Consider the following 21,281-nt stretch of genomic DNA (forward strand, 5'->3'; position numbering starts at 1 on the left):
AAATATACTTAAATATGTATAAATATAAGTTAATTGTCATATATTGATCTGGTCAAATCAGCATCATTTTAATTTGACCGAATCAGCAACTCATTCATATCCATATGACATATATATATATATATACTATATGTATTTCTATACTCCGTCCGTCTCAATACAATAGTCTTGTTTACCATTTTTGTCCGTTCCAAAATAATAGTCTTATTTCTATAAATAATCATACCACCATAAAATTACCCCTATTTTTACATTTTTATTACATAATTACCACTACTTTTTGCACTAATACACTCACAAGGGCAAAAAAAATCTTTTATCCGTACTTTTTATGCACTATCAATATAATATTAATATTATTTAAATCTCGCACTCAATCCAATTAAGACTGTATTTATGAGACTGACGGAGTATCATATATATATATATATACATACATATAATGTATATATACACAATATGTATTACAAAGAGCTGGAAGGCTGGGCAGGAAAAAGGACTAGTGATCCCACGCTGTTTACTTCAACTTTTGTTTATACTTATTTATATCAATATTCTCGCATTAATTTATATATTATAAGAAAAAAATAATTTTCATCTATTAAAATTATTATCAACTATCATTAAAATATAATATTTATTTAATTTTGTGTAAAAAATAAATGCATAATTTCTAAGTGGGCGAAAGAAATATTAGGGTGTATTTGTTTTTTGAAAATGTTGAAAAAAAAAACTTTTTTATATAAAATATAGAGAATCAATCGTGTAGTAAATATCAAAAATATAGAATGTATGTAGTGTATTAATATTTTTTGTAAAACGTGCATTATAGAAAAAAAAAAAAACAATATAGTAAGAACAAAGCCATTATTTTTAAATATGATATCTTAAAAATATAAATAAAAAATATGTTCTTTTATTTTTTTTACATTATATTAATAGATAATTTTACATTGAAGATCATAAATAACTTCAAAATTTTTTACTATAAACCTAAAATTCAATTATCAAACTTAGGACCTAATTACACAATTAAGACCATTAATATATGGAATATATATTGCAGTTACTTTGAGCTTAAGTCAAATTTTTTTTCATATGTATAAAATACAATTAATTTATGAACAGTGGCGGAAAGAAATTAAATAATCCAAGTTATGATACAATGTATATGCTAATATTCTATTCCAACTCAATGAAATTAAATATTTTGGTGTGTTTCTTTTGGACTAATTTCGTAAAAATTATTTTGATTTTAGTATTAAAATAATATTACCTCTGTCAAAGACTAAACTTCTCATTTATATTTGACATCATTGTTTTTAACATTAAAAATATTTTTATATTTGTTTTTTTTTTATAAATGTCATTATATTAGTATTATAAGACACTAATATAAATATTTTTTGTCATTTTTCCTTAATTTGTACTCCCTCCGTCTCAATACAATAGTTTTATTTATCATCTTTGTCCGTCCCAAAACAATTGTTTCATTTTCATAAGTAAACATATCATCATAAAACTATCCATATTTTTTTTTATTATTATTACACAATTGTCACTACTTTTTACACTAATATACTCACAATGGCAAAAAAGTCATTTATCATTACTTTTTACCAACTACCAATATAATATCAATATTTCTTAAGTCTCATGCCCAACACAATAAGATTATATTTTTTGGACGAAAAAAATATTATATTTTGATATAATAAATAAAAAAAATAAATGAATAATTTAATCTTGAACGAATAAAGTATTTGATATGATAGTTTGTTAAAAAATATAAATAATAAATATTTTTTTTTCACAAAATTCAAATAGTAAAATAAAAAAAAAATTAATAAAAGAAACTGTTTGCATTTATAATTTTATATTAGAGTGAATTATTAGTTCTAAAATTTTAAACCTAGTTAAGTCAAGGTGGAATCATGGAAAAATAAAAAATAAAACATAAAAAAATAAAAAACAAAATTCCTTCCCAAATTTTAATAATATAAAGTATACTTGAATATGTATTGAATTTGGAGTTGCCAGCCAAGTAAATTATACTCTCTATGTCCCACTTACTGTGCACACATATTTATTTTTATTTGTCTCATTTATTTTATTATTTTTTTTTAAAAAAAGTACTCATTCTCTCTCAAACACCCTACAATATTTTATTTTTTATTTGTTCAAAACTCACTGCAACATTTCTAAATTAAAAAATAATTAATAATATTTATATACATATATTAATATACACTTCACTTTATCCCATCACATCACTCAAATAAAAAAAAATAATCATTTCTCTCGCCAATCACATCACTTAATATCCAAATTATCTCAAATTACAATATTTAATATTCTCCACCTAAATTCTCGTGTCAAACACAAATGTTGCATAGTGTTTGGGACAGAGTGCGTATTATATATTTTAATCTCATTAAAAAAAATTTAATTTAATTTATTTTTTTAATTTTAATTGTACTAACTAGTTATTTTCATCTTAATTTAAAATTATTTTTATTAAATAATAATTATTTTCACTAATACATTTTTAATTATTTACTAATTATAGTTCTCCTAAATTTTTGTATCTACAATAAAAGGGACACAATATTTGGAACGGAAGGAATACTGATACACAGTTGTTTTAAAAATGAATTCATACCATATTTGAAATTGTAAAATAAACGTTACGTGATCGGAACATAATCAGGATTGTGTTCGATCTTTTTACTTTGGAAAACAATATAATTTGTTTAGGAAAAGAACAATTATTATTTTAAGAATAAGCATATAGGAATATTACCAACTTTTTAACGGCATAATCTTCATTTAGGTCAATTTTATTTAATGACTACTTTAATTCAAGCATTAATATATAGAAGTGTCTTATTGAGAGTTGGCACGAAAATTAAGAAATAATAGTATTTAATTGAAAGTGAGTATAAAGTAAATATAAATGACTAAAATGCCTTTACTTTTTGAAAGATTTTAAAGAGTATGTTAGATTAATAATTAGGGATGGTATAGAAAAATATGAATAATTTTGTTATAAAGTGAGGAACCACGACTACTAAATAAGAAAATAAGACAATTGTTTTAGGACGGACACAAATAAAAAAACAAGACAAATCTGTTGGGACGGAAGGAGTATTTGTTTATAAAAGTAAAATATATTTGGTTGTATATATATATATTTAACTAATAATGTTGTCACGTATTGTTAATTCATATATTATATTTAAATTATATTAATGTAAATTTTGAATTTTCTCTGTCTGGAGTCAAGATAGTTCTCTGGTGCTGCGCAAATATAACATTTATTTTGTGCATGGAGTTTTAGAAATATTAGTATTATACTGAGATAAAGTAGAAATAAAGGTAAAAAGACTAAATTATCCATATTAGTATTGTATAATATAAATGTAACGACATTTGTGTAATATATTGTAAATTGGAAGGATATTTGTAATATTAGATAGATGGTACAATTACTAAAAAAATGAAATAGATATTTTGTTATGAGACGTACCATAATGAAAAAATAAATAGATTGTTAAGGGACATGGAGGGAGTATAAAGTGTAGGGAATATTTTTTATTAATGTTAAAAAAATATTTTTACTAAAAACAAAAATGAATATAATGAAGTTGAACAGTCTGAAATGACAAAATGATTACATTGGTAACGAAGAAAAGGAATATATTTTTCTATTTTAATCCACCGATATGAAATCGACCAATATATTCACTTTATTTTTCTTTTTGTAATTGTATTTTTAATATAATTAAAAATATATTATAATTTATATATTAGTACAAAGATATTGTCATTATTATTTGATTGAATTTTCTCTTTCTAAAAGTAAAATCATCTTTTTATATTTATATTGTATGTGCAAAAAAAAAATAGTTACCTATATATATTGGACCAAAAGAGATTATAATTTAATTTATATTTCTTTGTCTATAATTTATCCTGAGGTTCAATCGAAGTTTACTTCACAAGGGTGTGTTTGTCCGGGCGATTTGGATTTTGAGTTGGAATTTGAATATTAAAATTTTTTAATTTGAATAGTTGTATAATGTGATATAAATAAGTACTGATGTGATGTTTTTAATATGAAATTAATTTTTAGTATAATATAAAAAATAAAAAATAGATGTTTGATTTGATAATTTTAGAAAAAAAAAATGAAAAAATAGTGTATTTGGGGGAAAATCGCCCAAACAAACACACCCAATGTACTTAAAAAAAGTAATATCTGCGAATTTCTATATTATTAAAAAAAAATAAAAAAAAATACATATCCTAACATATCTATTTTGATTATTAGTGTACATAAACATTATAATTATAGACAAAATGAATTTAATTTTTTTTTAAAATAAAAAAAAATATATAGTGAAAGGAATGAAGGGCATGGAAACATCCAAACGTAATAAAACAAATAAAGAATCACTTGCAAAAATATCTCACTCACTTAACAGGAAAAAATAAAAAATAAAAAATAAAAAAAATAAAATTGTGGTGGGGGGTGGGGGGTGGGGGTGGGGGCCGTGAAGTGCAGAAGAAATATTTGAGCTGCAGTTTGCTTCTTATATACGTTTGGCAGTAACAAGATTGATGTGATTTTATTTTCTGCTATATATTATTATTATTATTATTATTTATTTATTTATTTATTTATTGTTGACGCCCTACCACTCTGATCCAACACTGTTCTGTTGTCTATGTATGATTGTGTATTTCTCACATAAATTTAGATATAAATTTTACTCTTTTTCTTTCGTCTTTGATATTACTTTCTCCGTCCCATGTAATATGGATCTATTACTGTAGACATGAGAATTTAAATAAAGTATAATTAATAAATAATTAAGAAATGTATCAGTAAAAATAATTATTATTTAGTAAAAATAATTATAAATTAAGATTAAGATAACTAAATAGTTTAATTAAAATTAAAAAAAATTTAAATTTTAAATTTTAAAATATGATTAAAGTGTATAATTAATTTTCCAAAAAAAAAATAACAAATTATGTGGACAGACGAAAATAAAAAATAAGTAGAAGTATAAATATAGTAGTAAATAATTATTTAGTAAATTATTGTACATATGACAATAATATTATTAGTAAATAATTATGAATGTATTAATAATATTAACTACAATATAATGAAAGTAAGTATAAATTAAAATTAAGGTAACTAATTAATCTAATAAAAATAAAAAATTTAAAATATAATTTATTTTTAAAAAAGTGAACATAAGATATGAAATAGACAAAAATAAAAAATGTGATAGTATTATACGTGGAACAGAGGGAATAATAAATATTTCCCCTGTCCGAATAATCATACTATAATCTTTTTTATTATCAGTTAAATTTGTATATAATTTATTTATAATAAATAATTTTATCTACTTATAATTGTATTGTCGCTGCTGTAATAAACAATAATTAATTTGTTACTATTTTTTATATTTATCTTACTTTTTTTTTTAATAGTTCTTTAATTAAATTTTTATTGTACTTCCACTTTGCCTTTTATCTACCTTACTTTTTATATTAAAATACTACTCCCTCATTTTCATAAATATAGTTTTAATTGGATTGTGGAGAATATTGATATTATATTGGTAGTGGGTAAAAAATATAGATAAAAGATTTTTTTATCCTTGTGAGTATAGTTTTACAGTGATATAGTTATTTATAAAAATAAGACTATTATTTTGAAATAGACAAAAATAGTAAACAAAATTATTATATTGAAACGTAAAGAGTATTATTTTTAAAATTTTGTGCTCAAACAATATAACGTAAAGAGTCCGAACGGAGGGAGCATAATATTATAGTATTGATTATGACATAAAATAATGATATTATAAAAAGTATATATACGAGTGAGTGAATAAAATTATTTATTTATTTTTTGTTAAATTAAGTGCGTAAATAATTGTGATATAGTTTCCTATATGAGGGCATAACTATATATTCTTAAATTAAGTGTGTCACAAAACCGTAATAAATAGATGGTATCTTTTAAAGTACTTCTTCCGTCCGGTGCAAGGTTGCCGTTTACTTTTTGCATATAAATTTTTGAATATTAGTATTATAATGGATTGTAATAAAAAAGACGAAAATGCTCCTATTAGTATTGTGTAATATAAAAGTAACGACATTTGTGTAATATAGTGCAAGTTGGAAGGGTATTTATTATGTTAGGCAGGTAGTACAATTACTAAATTAAGAAATGGTAACCTTGTTTTGGGACGGACGAAAATGGAAAATAGCAATCTTTCAATGAGACGGAGGGAGTATTTTTTTTTTATCATTTTCGTCTGTCTCACTTAGAAATATAGTTTCTATTTTTAGTAAAAATAATTATACGATAATATCAAAATATTTTAAATTTTTATTTAAATTACAAACGTATCATTATATATATTATTATTTTATATAAAGTCAAAGGACAAAAATGTTAAAATATTTTACATATTTTCATTGACTAATAAAATACTATTATTTTTTAATCTATTACAAAACTTAAAATGATCTTTTTTTCAAATGATAGAAAATAATTATAAATTAAAATTAAAATAACTAAATAATATAATTAAAATTTATAATTATATTTAAAAATAAATAAATAAATAATTTATGTGAAACATACATATATAAAAGTAATAGACAAATTAAGAGGTTGTTTGGGAAACAACTTTTTGAAGAGTTTTTAGCTTATTAAACAACTTTTAGCTGTTTGACCGGTCAAAAAACTAATTTAGGTGTTTGGTAAATTAACTTTTTTAAAGAGCTTTTTGGACCCAAAAAGCTAATATCTGAAAAGCTAATATACCCGGCGTTTTGAAAGAAAGAGCTTTTAAATTTTAATTTTTGTTATTCCTTATTTACCCTTAAAACTTAATTATTTATTTTATACATATAAATATATTTTTATAGCAGTATTTGTTAATTATATTTAATATATTTAATTTATTAATTATATTTTTATTTTTTTAAATTTAAAATAATTACTATTATTAATTATTATATATAAATTATTTTATTTGTAAAATATATAAAATTTTAAAACTAAATCAAATAGAAAAAAGATAGGTAATTAATTTTTTTATATATTTTAAAACAATAATTAACGTAATAAAAAAATATATATATATACACACGAAAGATTATTATCTTATATTTTACATAATTTTAATAAAAAATTATTATTTTTTTAGTAAAAATAATTTTTTTAGATCTAAATAATAAAAATAAAAATTAATATTTTATAATTTTCAATAATTAATAACAAAAATTCTCATAAATTTTAAACCAAAATAAACAAAATTAAATATTTTGAAAAATAACATATCAATATCCTTAATAATCATTTTATGTATAAACAGCTAATTTCAAACAATTATTTTATCAAACACCTTAATACAAATTGCTAATTGAATCAACTAGTCAAACTAGATAATTAAATGAGCTAATTGCTAAAAATTATCAGCTAATTGACAAATGCACAACAAACCGGACAGATACAGTAGATTAAATTAAATAGATAGATGTTAGGAGAATGATAATGAGATTGAAAGAGAATAGAGATGATGAGGTGGAGAAGAGAAGACGATGAAGAATTGAATGACAGATATGATAGACAAGATGTTGGAATATCTACTCAACATGTACATACCTCATTTTATTTTATTTATTTGTTTCTATAAATATGTATATACTTTTTTTTGGGTTTTATAATACTTCATTCGTGTCAAAATTATAATTTGGGTTATATTTGATACGAAATTTAAAAAATATTGATATTATATTAGTAGTGGATAAAAAAATACGAGTAAAAGACTTTTTTGTCATTCCGAGTGTATTAGTGTAAAAAGTAATGACAATTGTGTAATAATAATAAAAAAGTAAATATAGTTTTATAGTGATATGATTATTTATAGAAATGAGACTATTGTTTTGGGACGGACACAAATGGTCTACAAGACTATTGTATTAAAAAAGACGGAGTAATATGGATATTTGCGATTAATATGAGAATTAAAAAATAATAGTATTATATTGATAGTGAGTGTAAAAATATTTTTAAAAAACCAAAATGCTTCTACATTGTGAAAAAATGATAATAGTTTATAAAAAGATAAGGATGTAGTAACCAAAAATAAAAATAGGACTATTGTTTCGGGAATAAGGGAATATATATATATTTTTTCTGTCATGAATAATTGACTACTTTTATTAGTGATACGATATTTAATTTAAAATAAAGATATTTAATTAATTAATAATTATGAGTAATGATATTATGATATTATTTTTTATTCAATTAATAATATTGATAAGTTTAGAATAAATTTAATATATATAATTAAAAAATTTAGAATATATATTTAAATATTTTCAAAATTATATTATATCAAAAATTTTATGTAATATAAATATTATTTTATAAAAAATAAAATTGTCTGTAATACAAATATATAAAAACATAAGTTTATTTATTTATAATTAATTTAAATTAATTTTATAAAAGATATAAATTTTAAATATATATAAAAATATTTAATATTTTTTTAGAAAATATATAGAAGTAAATGAATTTTAAATGCCTTCTACATTGTGTAATGATTATAGCTAGTTAGCATGTACTAATTAATTCTAATGAGTATATGAAATATGACTGTTTCTGTATATTTATTGTGTTAATATATATATTGAATTAATTGCAATTATATATTGTGTTTGTGTTATATAAATATATATATATATTTATTTGGGTTTGAAATTAGATGTTGAACCCTTATATTCAACATAGTGCTGATCGATTCGATTACAAAATTAATTTAAGTGATTATATTAATTTAAAAGTATAAGAGTAAATTTATATACCACTCTATCCGGCTCGCATAATTTGTCTCTATTTTTTATTTTCGTCAGTCTCATGTAATTTGGATTTTTTTTTTTTTTTTTGAAAATATGATTATCCATTCTAATCACATTTTAAGTTTTAAATTTTACTCCCTCCGTCATTCAAATCTATTCTCACTTTCCTTTTTTATTGTCATCTAAATTTATTCTCGTTTCATTTTTTAATAAAAAAATACCACTTTTCTTTACCAAAAAAAAGTAAAAATTTCTATTCTTACATATTTTTTTTAAAATCCGTGCCCTGTCAAATGAGCACACAATTGGATGACTGAGGGAGTATAATTTTTTTAATTTTAATTAAACTATTTAATTATCTTAATTTTAATTTATAATTATTTTTACTAATACACTTTTTAATTACCTAGTAATTATACTTTACATAAATTCTCGTATCTATAGTAGTGCCACCCAAAATATATGGGACGGAGGGAATACGAATTAATCAAACAATTTTTTTCCTCTTTCTTCGTTAGTTCTTCTTTCTCTAAAATCTTCAAAATGCAGAGTAAATTTACTTTACAAATTTATTTACAAGATTAATGGAAACAAACAAAATCTATTTGTTATTATTTCAAAATCAAACAATCCCTAAAAAAGCAACAAATGCATCGAAAAAGTTGGAGTTTCAAATACCTTATCTCCTTCGCCAATTCTAAATTATGAAGTCGAAGTATTTTCATATTTTTTCAAAATCTGAAAAATAATCAAACTATTATAATATCATTTGTATCCATTAAAAATCTAGATATTATGAATTAGCAATTATTTTTGTATTAAAAAATCCAAATTATCGCTAATTAAAACAAGTTAGCATCCCATTCAGTTGAGTTTAACATTTATATGTGAATGAAAAAATATTTCATACTATATTTTACAATCTGATACAAAATTCAATATTTTTTAAACTGTGTGACAATATTTTAATATTCAATAGACAAAATATTGTTTAATATTTTTTAACATATTGCTTGACATTATTTAATAAACATGATAGAATGATTAGTATACAATGAAATTCACAAAATCAGATGATGCTTACCGTTTCTATGGTTAGTATGATTGCAATTATGATTAAAATGAAGAAGAAAAAATATTCAATATTCATTGTTGTATAAATATACACAATTTATTAGCATTTGGTTTGATTTCAACATTTATGTATGCATGTTGGATCATTTTATATTATACTTCCTCCATACTAAAACAGTAAGGACATTTGAGATAGACACGAGAATTAAGAAATATTAATATTATACTGATATTGTATGTAAAAGTATTTCTAAAAAATCAAAATATTCCAACTTTATATAATTATTATGAAAAATGAGGATAGTTTGGTAAAATGGTAGGGAAATAGCTACCAAACATGAAAATAAGACTATTATTTTGTGATAAACGAAAATGATAAAATGAGACTATTATTTTGAGACAGATAAATATTATTCAGCACGACTAAGTTATCAACATAGGCTTCTCGCTACTTTTCTGATCTTCTTCCACTATCCTTGTCGTATTTCGCTCAATCCTCCCAGATTACCTAGATGACAAGCCGCCACCACCATAGCGTCGCTCAACACCAACGATCTGCCATCCATGACCAGTGGCTTTCCATCCGTCAACCAAACTCCATAGTCTGTCGGAGAATGACGATCACTACTAAAACAGTGACAGCGGCGGTGGGGACAACAACAACGGCGTGAACGACAACTGGGAGAAGAAGTGCATAATAGATGCATGATTGATAAAACCCAGAGATCCATACGTTGAAAAATGGAGTAGATTTGTGCGATGAAGAAAATTGACAAAAGTATTTTAATATTAATGTATGATTATTTTTAATTTTAAAAAAAAATTGATACTTTTGAGTGGACAAACGAAATGATAAGAAAACACTTTGAATTGAGACAGAGTAAATATTTTATATGTTATTAGTGCAATACTTTATATAATTGAGTAAATTTATTCTTGAAAATTTTGGATTATATATTCAAGTTAGATGTTTAATTCAGTACATGTACTGAATTTTTATCTGAAAATTCAACCTGGATTGAACATATGAATAATTTAATTTAAAATGTAAAAATATTTAATATATTTAATATTAATATAAAAAATGTATCTAATATATTGAAATGAATTTAAATAGCACAAATTGCTATCTAAAATTTTCGAATAATCAATCCAATTATCGAAACTTGCGTCGAACCTTTAAAAAAGGACTGTATTAAATGTCTCATACGATATTGTTACGAAAAATATCGCAAAAATGAAAGATGTTGGGTTTTTTGTTTCATTCCAAACCGAATACCATGTTAGATAACTGAAATGACCGTTCCATTTAAAAACTTAGGCTGTTAGAGATATGTGTTATTAATTATTTTGCTAACATACGGAAGTCCTCAACACCTCCTAAATTCTATTCCAATTTTTTTAGTTTTTTGCAAATCCGACGGGATAAGCTATATTTATATCCTATATTCTTGATTTTATCCAATCTCTCTTTCTTGGCTATATATATTGACGATTTTGTAGGTTTTGAGAGGGTGTATGAGGAGAGCATCTCAGTGTTACTATTCAGTTTCGATGCAGATCAGGTGCTGAATAAAAGTATTCGTGTTGATTTTTTTAAAACTATGATAATTATATCAATAATATTAATTAATGATACAAATTAAATATTAATTTTTTAAGGTTTTTTCTTCCCTTTTGTGCTTGCTGGATTTGTATTACAAACTTCTCATTCCATTAGACTTCGTGTTCTTTGTCCATCGTGGGATTGCGGGTTTTTTGGTGATTTGGTGTCGAAATTCTTTGCTATCCTTTCTTTGTGGTGTTGTCTCGTAGGAAAGTTTGATATTGGCGCAAAGTTTGATAGGAGCTTATTTGATATTTTCTTTCTAGTAGTATTTTTTTATTCTTTGCTTTCTTTAAATTTTGATTATATAATTCTTGATTGTTATCCCTTAATTAATTTTCTTTTTCGAGAACTATTGTGTGTTTTCCAGATTACTCGAATGTCCATAAGGATCTAGAAATCCAACAAAAAGATAATCATATTAAACTCAAAAAAATGATGATCTAGAAATCCAACAAAAATTTCTATTCTTACGTATTTTTCTTAAAAACCCGTGTCTAGTCAAATGAACACACAATTGTATGACTGAGGTTGTACATTTTTTTATTTGACTTGTGATTTGATTTAATTGTTTAACTAATTTACTATTGATAATGTAAATTCCAATGTAATATACATTTATAAAGTATTGAATTCAATTGCAATCAGTAGGGGGATGAAGGATAGGAGTGTGTTTAATTATTTTTGTTTATATATTTAATTACAATATGCAATTATAATAAAATATCTTTAATTTTTATTATTTGAAAAGTATAATGAAAATATATTCTTATTTAAAATACTATATTTGAATTTTTTTTAATTAAAAATAAAAACAAAATACAATAGCATAACATAAAGTAGTACTAGCTTCGTCCCATCATAGATACTCCCTTTTTTTTTTTTTTTTTTTTTTCTGTTCTATAAAAGATTTCACATTTCTATATTTATAAATTTATCAATTTTAAATACACTTCATAAATATAAATAAATTTAATTAGATTTTTAACCTCTTATTTGGAGGAGGATCCATTTTAAACACATTTATTCTTATATCTCCTCAATTATAGTTTTATTTACCTTTAAAATTTTCTCCCTCCGTTTATAATATGAGTATATTAGATGGAGGAATTTAGGTTAAGTATAATTAGCAAGTAATTAAAAAATGTATTAGTAAAAATAATAATAGATTAAGATTGAGATAACTAAATAGTTTAATTAAAATTTTAAAAGTTATAAAATTTAAAATGTGATTAAAGTGTATAATTATATTTCCAAAAAAGAAAATGACAAAAAATGTGGGACGAATGAAAATAGAAAATAGAGACAAATTATATGGAACGGAAGGAGTAATATTTTTTTATACAACTAATTTATTATATAAATAAATAAAAACTAAAAATATTTAAATTACTAATAAATTTACTCATATAAAAAATAATAAAATAATATCATAATACATAATTAATAACTTATTAATCTACACTATTTAAAACACCGTATTTTTAATAAAATGACTCATATTTGGTGAGACACAGGGGTTATATACTCTCTCCGTCCCATAACAAAAGTATTTATTTTTTCATTTCAGTCCGTCCCATAACAAAGTATCCGTTTCCTTTTTTAGCAACTGTACTATTTACCTAACATTATAAATACTCTTACAACATACAATATATTACACAAATGTCATTACTTTTACATCACACATATTAATAAAATTATTTTAGTCATTTCTATTTTATTCTTATTATATTTTAATGTAATACTAATATTTTTAAAATTATGTGCAAAAAGTAAATGAATATCTAGCTATGATACGGAGGGAGTATTAAAAATGACATTAATTAAATTAGCATTGCAGATGATATGATGTATCACCTCAATTAAATATGTCACATCAAAATGACTCAAAAGTATTGAATCAGTGTTGATCTGACATGAAATATTTGGTATTATAAGTAAGTAAGTAAATAAATAAATAATTGTTACATCTTCGAATATAAATATGAATCAAGAAGATCTCTTTATTCACTGGATGAAGCCCTAACTTGGTCCAAATATATATAATTGTAAGAATTAGAATTTGTTTCTTTTCTTTTCTTTTCTTTAATTCAATTTTTCATTGTTTAAATTCCACATTTTTAATATATTTTTTTATATAACAAAATATCATATAAATATTATTTAAATTTAAATTCAAAAATTTGAACTGAATTCATATTTTAAAAAAATACACACACCAAAGGGTTTAATTTAGTCCTTCTCTCACCTAAAGTAGTATTTACTTTTTATTTTTGTCTGTTATCTAAAAATATTTTTATTTTTTATTTAATAAAAAATTATACCATTTTTTATATTTTTTTTACTGTAAAAAAAAAAAAAAAAAAAAAAAAACAACAACAACAACAACAAATACCCATATTAAAATCATTGCCCAAAAGTTTAAGTACATTGTTTTTTGTGACCGATGTATTATATTAGTGTGATATTTTTTATTTTGAATTGATTTAAAAAGGAAAGAAAATATATACTCCTCCCGTTAAGTTTTAATGTATTCATGTTGTTATTTTAGTTGCTAATCATCAATGTATCTTGTTTTTTTTTAAGTAATTGTAATTTTTATTCAAATAAAATACTATACATTTTCACTTTACACAGTATTGCAAAAAAAATATTATTAAAAAACGATGAATTTAGGGGAATACATTTTTTTTTATTAGATTATTATCAATTAAATACTAATATTCTAAAAATTATGTAAAAAAAATAAAAGATTACATTAAAAATGGTAGAAGTACCTAATTTTCAAATATATATATATATATAAATTATATAATAAAATACTCCATTAAGTTTAAATAAATAAATAAATAAACACACCTTTCCTGTTCTCTGCCATAAACAGACAGCTAGCTGTGACAAGAAACAATTGCGACTTAGTACAAAGTCTGTGCATAATCATATAAGTACATAATATATATATATATATATATTGATTTAACAAATGAATAATGTGTGTACAAATGAAATTATAAAAGTTTTGTCTGTGCACAGTAGAATATACAGAAAGTAAACTGAAAGTCTGTGCAAAGGGCCAGGCAAGGCAAGGCAGCCTCCAATTTTGTGGATCCAAATGCAATTGCAAACAAACACAGACACCTTCAATTCTGTTGCTTACTGTTTTAGAGTGAGAAACAGAAAAAGAGAGAGAGAGAAAGAACAATCTGAGATTTCACAGTTGCTGCAGCCTGCACCTGGTACAATTTAATTCGAAGCCAAAAAACCCTTATCAAAAAATTTATAAAAATAAAAATTGCATCTTTATTTCTGAAACACACACACAGATATATATATATATTATTCATGATCATCATCATATTTTGACTTGTGAAGTGGACAACTTTGTCTCCTCCAAAAACCCTTTATTCAAAAGACTGCAACATGCATCAACAGCAACCCTCTTCTTCCTTCATTCATGTTTGTAATTCAGTTTCTTGTTTTTGGTTCATTGCAATTTACACTACACTTTTGAGGCTACTTTCTTTACTTTGTCCAAAACCCTTTTTTTATTATTTTCAATTAATTAGGATACGTTTCTTTCGGTGGATTTGAAAAAAAAAATTGATTTGAGTCTAGTATTAAAATACTATATGATGAAAATATATTTTTTTCGAAAAATATAGAATTCAAATAGTAAAAATTTGGGAATTTAAGACGGAAGAAAGAAATAAACTCTTAGTTCACAAAAGAAAATGATCAATTTTGGTAGTATTGCCCTAAGAGTTTGACATGTGGTCCTAAATGGAATGTGCAATAACAAGAATGTTAGATTACATTATATTAGATAGGTAGATAGGTTAATGATGGATTAATGGAGGATTGATTAATTAAGTGAACAATAGAGCCATGACTCATGTCTAGAGAGAGATAGAGATGGATAGAGAGAGAATATTCTCTTTAACATTGGTGATCAATCAAGTTATTACACACACAAAAACAATTCATTTACCCACCTCACTTTTTTATTCCCAAATCATCAATACAACAAATCCACACAGAATAATACTCAACAATACCCTCTTCACATGGACAAAATATACTTCCCCTCTCTCTCTCTCTCTCTCTCTCCTCCCTCTCTCTCTCTCTAGAATGATAATCAAGATTCAATGCCCTCCATTGCCTTTGATCAAGTGGCCCCTAATCTTTGGCAGTGGTTTACATACAATTACTTAAACCACCAAACAATCTATAAATATACATACATTTATAGATACATACATATACATACACATATACATACATATATATATGTATGTACTATTATTTTGTGAAAGACCAACAAGATCAATGTGTGCATGTGAGGGCTAACTTACAAAAAAGCTAGCTACACCATCACTTGTACATACATAGATACATTCATATCTATATCTATATATATATATATGTAGAGAGAGAGAGGTAGCCATGGATAGAAGTTCTTACCAAATTCCAAAGGTAAAAAGGAAATGCTTCTTAATTTTTCCATAGAGAGACACAAACCCTAGACTGGTGAAGAAGATGATCAATGGCGATCATAATCAAGATCTGATTTTTTTGGAAATCGAACTTTAATTTTGACCTCAAAGACCTCCGTGAGGATTGTTGTAACCATCATTCCATGGGGAGTGGTAATTGTAAGGGTACGGTGCATAAGGTGTTTGATAAAATGCCCCACCGCCGCCGCCGACGTCGTGGCCGATCCTTCTGTTCGGCGGATTCGGCGGCGGCGGCGCAGCGTCGGCGGCGGCGTGCATACCGTTGTAGGCGTAGCGGAAGAGATCGGCGTTGGCGGCGTCGAGCTCCTTCTGGAGACGATCGACCTGTCGCTGGAGGAAAGTTATGGCGCCGACGCAGCCGTAGACGGGGTCGCGCACACGCGCCTCCGCCTCGTAGGCGAGGGAATTGACGGCGTCCTCGCGCTGGTGGGGGAGGAGCTCGTTCAGAAGCTTCGAGACGTTGCTGGCGCCGAAGATCTTGTGGACGTTGGCGAATTTCTGAGGCTCCTCCGGCGGGAAGTACGGCGCGAAGATGCAACCCGACATGCATTTCCGCCGCAGGAATTTGCAGGCGGCGCAGGGGGAATTGTACGAACTGGAGGAAGCCATTGATGGAGCTTGAAGATGAAGATGAAGATGATGATTGGCTCTGCAACATATATCCCCCCAAGTAATTCAAATTAAAATTTCTGCAATTAAATTTCTACATATATAATTTTTGCAATTTTATATATGTGATTTGCTATTTCTTGAAATCAATTTCTGTTTTGGAATCCCCTAATTTAATTCTCACCTGCATGTTGGGGTAAAATTTGTAAACCTAATTCTGATTTTTGGGACACCCTTTTCCCCAATTTCATTGTTTCTCAACAGTTGATTATTAGTTTGAGTTCAGAAACAGTCAGATTCATTTGGACACATAATTTCATCACCGAAATGATCATATAGAGGAGACATGAAAACCTGAGCAGCCATGAATGTCTGCTCCTTTGTCATGCCAATCAACTATTGACATATTCTCAGTTCACAAACACAAACAGGAAGGCAAAATTAAAGAAATTTCTGAAAAAGTACTTATCATATTCTCCAAACACTGTTGAAAAACAAAAAACAGTTTCAAAATTTGTGTTTAATGTTTAATTAATTGAAGGAAGATCTAGCCAAATTGATGCAGTCTAGTGATCCAATTGATGATGTTTTTGTTGGTTTTAATCAGGGATTTTCCGGAGATGGGAATTTAAAGGGGAATGAATCTACAAGCATATGCTGATCATGTTGGCAAACAAAAAAAAAATTAAAAACCCTAGATAGATCAAGAAATTGTCAGAATTAAAGTTGCACTACACTACACTACTACTGTCTAGCTACTACATATGATCTTTAACTTTTTCCAAAAGAAACATATTACATGAACAAAAGTGAAATGAAAACAACTAGCAAAAGCAGCAAAAGGGCTCGATGAATTTACCTGCTACTAGGTGTAGTAGTAGTAGTAGTCTCTATTAGTTTTCTTTATCTTTTTTTTTTCTTTCAAATTTTCTTTTTCCTTTGATGATCAGAAGAAGGAAAAAGGAGCACTACCTTTTAGCCTGTGTGGAAGATGTTCCAAGAAAATTGCTAAATCTTTGCTTCTCCAAAGTTCAAAGAAAGTGACAAACTGCAGCAGCTGCCACAGGTTTGCCACTGCAATTTCACAGAGATTTGCTCAGAGAGAGAGAGGGAGTGAGAAATAAGCTAAGCCCTGGTTAAAAGAGAAAACCCTAAATTGAAAGTGGGGGAATTCAGAAGGGCAAAAATAAATAAAGTAGGAAAATGAGGGTTGGGCTGGGTTGGGGTGGGGTGGGGTGGGGTGGGGTGAGAATGGAGTGTGATTGGAGGGAAGAAGGCAAAGGGCATTTAGTGGATGGGAGAAGGAATGAAGGACAAAGACAAAGGTAATAATAAAAACCAAGAGGGTATAGTACACTAAAAAAGATGACAATGACCCTCTCTCTCTCTCTACTTCTCTCTCTCTATCTCTCTCATCTAATAATGTGTGTTTTTGCATAGCTGTGGATGATGTAATTGCTTACTCCCTTGGCTTGTTTTCTATCCTCAATACTAACTCTGCTAACTGCACACAATCTGTTCATTGCAATCCTTAATTCTCATTCAAATAGCTTTAAGTAAGTTAGGACATTCACTCATGTTTAATTATGAATTCTTGTCTAAATGTCAAAATCCCCTTTCCATATCAACCTGGTGAAAATGGAGAGGAATATATATATATATATATGTATATATATATACATTAGGTATGAGAACACACACTCACACTCACACTCTCACTCTAAAATTTAATTAATAGAATAAAAAAGATCTATGTTTCTAGAGAGGGTCAGAAGTCAAAAAATATTCAGAAACAGAAGCTATGTACATGCTAATATTTGATTCAGATATTATATGTATAGAGAGGTCCCCCTTCATGTATCAGAATCCAAAGATATATAGGTTAATTAGGGGGTTTTGAGGCAGTTTTCTAACACAAAATTAATTAAATTTAATTAATGTGATTAGTTTTTTTTATTAGTGGATTAGTGATCACAATCCAAATATACCATACTAGGTCTTTTAATTTTTGTGATCTTGTGGGTAATTGGTCAAATTAGGTGGGCTGCTTAGAGAATGAATATATTCTTTGTTGTGGTGATGTTGGCAACATTCTTTCTTTTGCAAATTTTGTATCCTCCACTACAAGAAACATGTTTTTGAGATTTAATTAATTAAATGTGTATTATGTTGTTTTGTGGTTTTAGTCCTTCGTCGTTTTAGTTTAGAAAGCTTTCTTGAGTTGACAAGAATGTGCAAAATAAGTTCGGATATGTAATAAGATAAAGGGCCTAATCAATGGGCGAACAACTTCCATATTATGGTGTGAAAATCCGTACCTGCTATATTTCAAGTGCGCTTGAACTCAAGTCCTTTACTTCTGGTCAAATATAATAATCTATAATTAAAGCAGCGATACAAGTCACATAGACGAACTATGTGTGACAAGTACAATTTAAAGGTATCGAAAGTTTAAATTCATAATCTCACAATTACGAGTTTCACCGCAAATCACTAGGTCATCCCTTACGAGTTCATAGGCAAAGTTTGTTCCTTAGGGATTTTCTTTTTAAAATCTTCATTGGATTATGCCCAATATTAACCCAATTTCAATCAATAAATAATGGGCTTCTTTCTCTCAATTTTGATGAGTTAGAAAGATGTAGATTGAGGTAGAATTAGAGAAAGAACTACAAATAGGGTTCATTAGTACATAAGAACAAATAGTAGATTTCTTTCTCACTATTCAAGAATTGGTCGACGGAATATGAACCGGATGCACCTTCGTGATTATCTTATGTAGTTTTTATATTTATATTTTGACTTGTTGAACAATTTTTAGACAAGCAAAGTGAGATGATCATTTTAGATGAAATGGTACTTTAATAAAAATGAGAGAATTTTAGCTTCCCTCTTTTTGTATTTTTCTACATATTTTTTACTATGTGTGTATATAGTTCATGTTTTTAACAACTTATTTTATTGTTGCATTCAACCTATCTTGAAATTAAGTTCAACAATTTTATCTTCATTTTTTTTTTTTAAGTAGTTAGATTTCTTCATGGAAAAGTGTTCAAGCAATTAAATGGAAGCACATAGAAACAAATAATCATATTACAATCAACAATAGCATAAGTGTCGGATGCTGAATAACCGTCTCACCTAAAAGAATGGGGACGGGTGAGACTCGAAGTCGAGACCTAGCGTAGGCTCTAATACCTGATATCATGTTGGATGTTGAATGACCTTCTCACCTAAAAAGTCGAATATTAGGGAAACGCACCATTAATTATATATCCGCAAACGGGTCCCAACAATAAGTATTTTGGGTTTGTTTGTTTAGTGTTTTAGTTTGATGTATTTTTTTTTATGTGAGATATAGAGAATTGGATAAATAATATAAAAATAATATTTTATATTAAATGTTAATTTTTTGTGTGATAATAAAATATACTAGTATATTATATATATTCGGAATCGAGGAATAAATCGGTAGGAGAACAAATCATTAGTGTTTAAAAAAATTTAATCCATTTTGAACATGGTAGTTACTATCCTCGTCCAACAATTTATATATATTATAATACTTTTTTTAATAGATTATATATATATATATATAAAGAAAGCAATGATTATTGTAAAGTAACATTCAAATTAGGAAAATGAAACATCGTTGGTTGTGTTTCCTGGTAGGGTTTCATCCAGTTTTTAATATTGATAAAATAATTTCTTCTACAAATATCAAATATATTTTTTATTTAATTTTTATATTAAATTTAAAATTAATTTTATATTCAAAATGTTATATCAATAACTATTTATGTCGCTATCACGTTAATAAATTATTATCACCCCGAAAATTTATAAACGAAATAACAAAAGTTTAAGGAAAAAAGAAAGAAAGAAAAAGAAAAAGCCATTGATTGTTTTTTTTTTTTTGAAATTAATTTAAAATGAGGTATTGATTTGGATTTTTATTTAAATAGTATTTTGATGTAATATTTTGTAAAAAAATATATATTTTTATTAAAAATTATACAATATAAATAATATTTATTTGGATTTAAAATAATTAAAGAACAAACTATTATATTAGTTACTTATAAAATCTCATCTAATTACCATGAAAACATCAAATTAAAACACTTATTTTTTATTTTTTATATTATATTATTAAACATCAATTTTAAGTTGAAAACATCACATCAATACTTATTTATATCACATTGTAAAACTATTTCAATTCAATTTTTTTACTATTCAAATTTCAATTCAAAATTCAAATCCCATACAAACACACCTGCACATTATCAAAATGAAATACAAGTATCTATCTAATCCAAGTATCTATCTAATCCAAGTAAAATAAATCTTCTCTTCTTCCTAAAGAAATCACTACAAGAAAAAATTATTTTTGTAACAAAAACTTCTTTTTGTCTTTAAATCTATTTTTTCCGTTACTAATGACATTAGAGATGGAATTAGAAATGGAATTACGTTAGCTACGTCAACTTTAGGGACGAAATTCCGTTACAAATATTTTTTTTTTTTATAGTGAATTAAAATTAACATCTTTAAATAGGTTCACA

General features: G+C 25.5%; 1 protein-coding gene across 1 annotated transcript; it reads right to left on the reverse strand.

The window, feature by feature from the left end:
- Positions 1 to 15,994: 15,994 nt before the first annotated feature.
- Positions 15,995 to 17,922, reverse strand: LOC127253002 (protein LATERAL ORGAN BOUNDARIES-like). Its single transcript, XM_051277399.1, has 2 exons — positions 17,686 to 17,922; positions 15,995 to 16,753 (listed from the first exon to the last, which is right to left on the reverse strand). The coding sequence occupies exon 2, from the start codon at positions 16,711 to 16,713 to the stop codon at positions 16,189 to 16,191; it is 525 nt and encodes a 174-aa protein (XP_051133356.1). The 5' UTR covers positions 16,714 to 16,753; positions 17,686 to 17,922; the 3' UTR covers positions 15,995 to 16,188.
- Between the last annotated feature and the right edge of the window lie 3,359 nt (positions 17,923 to 21,281).

This window comes from Andrographis paniculata, unplaced genomic scaffold (genome assembly GCF_009805555.1).
Source record: "Andrographis paniculata isolate CXL003 unplaced genomic scaffold, ASM980555v1 Contig49END, whole genome shotgun sequence".
Taxonomy (NCBI): Eukaryota; Viridiplantae; Streptophyta; class Magnoliopsida; order Lamiales; family Acanthaceae; genus Andrographis; species Andrographis paniculata.

Coding starts and splice junctions, on each gene's coding strand:
- LOC127253002 (XM_051277399.1), bottom strand. CDS start 16,713: ATGGCTTCCTCCAGTTCGTACAATTCCCCCTGCGCCGCCTGCAAATTC.